At 42.1% G+C, this 4,861-nt stretch overlaps 1 protein-coding gene across 1 annotated transcript in view; it reads right to left on the reverse strand.

Annotated features, from left to right (window-relative positions):
• Window positions 1-4,640: 4,640 nt before the first annotated feature.
• LOC106818907 (cytidine deaminase-like) overlaps window positions 4,641-4,861 on the reverse strand; it is a 4,984-nt gene continuing 4,763 nt past the window's right edge. Inside the window, exon 4 of the mRNA XM_014823576.1 lies at window positions 4,641-4,763. Within this exon, the coding sequence (XP_014679062.1) occupies window positions 4,641-4,763 (123 nt within the window). The remainder of the gene's footprint in view (window positions 4,764-4,861) is intronic.

Raw genomic sequence — 4,861 nt, forward strand, 5'->3', positions numbered from 1 at the left:
CGTTAAAATTGCATAATCGATGGTCGAATTATGCCTTTAAGACCTTGGTACATTTCGTGTTTATTTACCATTAATTTTTTTTATTGAGATGTTCCAAGTGCCTGTGGTTGGAGTGCTTGTTTGACAGTGATCAAGAAACTACGTAGATGCTTACAAGTTACAGTTGAACTTGGGAGATGCACTTGAACTTGCAACTTACAAATACAAGTTCAAGCAGCAACTTCAAAACATTGGGCATAAGGGTATGCAATAGTGAGATAAGAAATATCCTGCGTGGTTACTTACTAATTAGACAAGAACCAGATCGTGGTTCTGCAAATTTTATTACCACCAAATATACGATTAGTTTATACAAAAAGTATTATCACCAAAACTTCATGCAGCACGCTTAGCGACTACAGTAGTACAGTACACAGCCATTGACATTCTAGTTGGCCGCCTGCTGCAAACGCCTGCCTATCACGTAGACGAAAAGCCGGCCGCCGACACATACCTATCACCCGCTCTACGTCTCGCAAATGTCTATCAATAATATCACAAATATCTATTTTGTTGTTGTTTGTGCACAGCGGCATGCATGTGGTGTGTTGCAGAGGAGTATTTGAACGGCATTTACAGGAAATTACCAGTGATAATAGGCGAAAGAGAGTAAAGAAACATCATCAAGACTAGTTGTAAATACATTTTGTATTTATTTACCATCATTTTATTATTGACACGTTCCAAATGCCAGTGAGTACGATTACTAAAGTGTACGTCTGTACGAGGTTATATTTAGCAGATACTGGGTTATTTGCGAATACACATCTGAACGTATATTCCTCATTACCTAGTTTTCCCAAATGTTTCTATTTTCTGTAGCATATATATATAAGGTCTGTGTTTGTGCAGTTTGAGTGTCTCCCAAGAGAAATGAATTTTTTACAATTATAGTTTCAAAGTAGAGGGTATATACTTCCGAGTAGTTTGATATAAACTATATATTAATGTCGTCTTCTTATAAATTTCTAAGCGCTCATGTTGCAGATACCACGTACCGACATTTCCGGTGACATTTCCTAATGAGAGATCTCTCTCCGCACATGCCTAGTATGAATCGTATCTCCAAAGTGACATTTTTGCACAAATCATACGTTTAAAATGGTGAGCAAAATATTCCTCGCAGTAATCAGCCATCAAATATATATCCCCGTTCCGCTATTAAATAATGATAGCGTCACTTGACAGACGTAATAGTAATGCATAGTAATAAAGACGTAATTAATAATTTACTTATTATCTATTAATAATGCGCGGCATCGCAGTCTCTATCGTTGAGGATTCAACATAAATTGACATATTATGTAAAATAATGCAATTGGGCATCTTCGTATATATCAGGAGTTAATAAATACAAATTATAATTAATAAGACAATATATAAAACAAATTAAAAATAATAAAGACTCCTGGCGCTATATACGTCAGATTATAGTATATCATGGGTGATAAAAAGAAGCCCCCTTTATCTATATTTAAAGGGTTGAATTCCCATTTAGTCTACTCTTGGATATTATATATTATTTATAATATTAAATGTCTTATCTCCCCAGCATACTTAGTCGTCTACTATATATATATTATAGTATATTTATATACTTATATTATGAGCAAGCCTTCAACCCAGTGCAGAATTCGCTTACGAAAATTATAATATAACAGATTGTTCAGGTCCCTATAATATTAATTTAGCTATTATTGTTTGGTGACTAGACACACCAGCCAGATCGCTGTGGTATCAACTCCACGACAGATGAGCGGCTTTCCTTCGCTCATGCGCTTCCAATCTACCTGGCCTCCAATTCTACCAATGCATTATGATACTACACCAAGGGTATGTATCTTCCAAAAGGGTAGTATTGACCCCAAGGCGTGTAGTATACTGGTGAGACTAGTATGACCAATGCGTAATCCTGATTGTGATGCGAGCGGCACTGCATGCACGTTTGTGTGGTTGGCTTGTGTTGGGCCTGTTCGGGTCCGTGTGTGCCGTCTGTGCCTGTGTGTGTTTGTGTGTGCGCTGCTGTCGGCGGTTGCTGTGCTGTGCTGTGCCCTGCGCCCCTCCGGACCGGAGCGCCGCTCGCGCGCTTAGGCGTGTCAGCCACTGCCCTGGACGTGGCTGTGGCGTGCGTATGTGTGGCTGTGTAGCCCGTGGTCCGTGTGTGTGTGTGTGTGTGTGTGTGCGGCCGCGCTGTTGTGTGTCGTGATGTGTGTGTGTGTTGTGTGGTGTCGTTGTTAGCACGCTTTAACGTGCCAATATCTGTTCACAGCTACGAAAATTTACCAAATTTAAATACAGTTGTCGCCCCCCCCGTTATTATGGTACCTATAACATCTAGTATTTTATTATAATATATATATATTTATAGTATGATTATTATAGTATATTATAATATATATAATAATTATGGCGTATTATATATACTATACTGATATATATATAGGGTTATTAATTAGTTCGAGAAGTGAGATATAATAGGGTGAATGATTCTCCTATTTATCCTATATTACCTGATATACTAGTATATGGTATATATAATAGCCAAGTCATCTCATATATGTTGAATAGCGCGTGTCGTAGTCTAATACATCAGCGGTCCCATCGGGGGGCGCTGCTACAGCGCGGGTGGGCGTCAGCGGGTCTCTTGGACCCCTTCCCTCTGCATCGTCGATCATAAAATATTCTTCTGGGGGGAGTATCCTGTATCACTCCGCGCTGGCATCTCAAGCCGTAACCTTGGCTAACATAGATTGTATCAACCGGTGTCGTTGATTATGTCAGATATATACGTGGAGGGTCAATTTCACCGACGGCAAAGCTCCATCGGTCCACCTCGTTCTAGTCGCTATAGCCATCCTACTGACCCACGACGGCTACATGGACTCTTGACTTGGAAGCACTTAGATGGCGCCGTACTGAAGCGGTAATTTTAATCACACGCTTTAGCGAACCAAGTCGCGAGAGAGAGAGAGGCAGACGGATGAATGGAGAGGAGAGAGATGAGGAGAGAAAGCGTGCTGCGAGAAAAGAGTGAGACCGGAAGAGCAGCGCAGAGCGAGAAGAGTGACTGTCTGAAGAGAGAAGAAGAGTGACTTTAGAGAGAGAGGGACGAGAATACAACGAGAGACGAGACGATGAGAGAGGAGACTAGGGGATGAGGAGAGAGGAGTGCGAGGAGAGACCGGCATGGACAGAGAGTAGAGAGATGAAACGAGGATTGTTGACGAGATTGATGAATCGCAGAGGAGATTAGAGACGAGATGGAAGCTTCGTCCGTGAATTATCGTGTGATGAATCCGGTCATACTAATACATAGATGATTCGCAAGCGTTTCAGTAAACGGTGCCGCAGAGAAAGCTAGTGAGAAAAACGTGTGAGAATAGCTCACTGTGGTCATCTTATGTGGTGTGGGGTGNTGTGTGTGTGTGTGTGTGTGTGTGTGTGTGTGTGTGTGTGTGTGTGTGTGTGTGTGTGTGTGTGTGTGTGCGTGTGGGTGTGTGTCGGGTGTTTGTTCTCGTAGCTGTAAGACTGATAACTCTGTCGTGCGTATCTTATCCGCTCCAGCTACATGACGTATATCTGCATGCTCATGTTCTGCGATGCTTCACTGTGTATCTTAGCGTCTCTTGCTATCTATATATCTCTCTATAGCTATATCTATAAATCAGGGTAAATGTTGAATAAAGGTGCAACCTGTCCTGAAATATCGTTTAATTACCTAAACAGCGCGGAAAAATCAAACAAACGACAACTAGTAATGAAATAAACCGAATGTACAAACGTTGTGTAAAAAGATGAAGGCAGAGGAAAGACAGAAAAAACAGAAAAAGAGGAGTTGACTTGCCATTGGGTTTCTTATCTTATGGTCTCAAGCCATTAATTAAAAACAATTAAACAATAAAATAACAACAATATAACAACAAATAATATTAATTGTTCTGAATTAACAATTGCATGATGGTTTTTAAAGTTTAATAAATGAAGAACAATTACCAACAGAAAATATGTTGAATTAATAATTATCAACATGTAATTATCTACTTTCTCTCTGTCATATATAACGAACGGGAACGGCATATATGACAAATGCCCCCCCCCCCGCCGCGCGTGTGTGTGTGTGTGTGTGTGTGATTGTGTGTGTAGTGTGGTGTGTGTGCGTCGCGTGCGTGGTGTGTGTGTGCGTGCGTGCGTGTGCGTGTGTGTCGTGTCGCGCTGCGCGCGTGTGGTGTGTGGTGTGGTGTGTGGGGTGTTGGTGCGTGTGTGATGTGTGTGTGTGTGTGTGTGTGTGTGTGTGTGTGTGTGTGCGTGCGTGCGTGCGTGCGCGTGTGTGTGTGCGCGTGTGTGCGTGTGTGTGTGTGCGTTTGTCTGTGTGTGTGACAGTGTGCATGTGTGTGCGTGTGCATGTGTGTGTGTGTGCGTGCGTGCGTACGTGTGTGCGTGCGTGCGTGCGTGCGTGCGTGTGTAAATTTCGCGGCAAACTCCTGTGGGGAAATCTAGCTTTCTCGCCGATGGAACCTCAATTGTCTCCACTCGACTTGTCACAGCTTGCAACCAACTTCCGTCTCCACCAACAAGCTTTTTCACATATCCACGCCTCTCTCCTAATCGCTCAGCAAGCTCTCCGGTCCAAAGCTGTAGGGTAAGAGCTCCTCTAGAGATTTGACGAGGAAGCTACCATCTGGTTTAGTCAGTATGACGAAGCAACTCTTCGGATCGTCACAGAACTGAAAACAAAGCGGTAAAGTGGAAGACGGTCGGTGAGATAGAGGGGGAGAGGGAAAGAGATATATATATATATATATATATATATATATATATATAT

This window comes from Priapulus caudatus, unplaced genomic scaffold, assembly GCF_000485595.1.
Source record: "Priapulus caudatus unplaced genomic scaffold, Priapulus_caudatus-5.0.1 Scaffold2639, whole genome shotgun sequence".
Classification (NCBI taxonomy): Eukaryota; Metazoa; Priapulida; class Priapulimorpha; order Priapulimorphida; family Priapulidae; genus Priapulus; species Priapulus caudatus.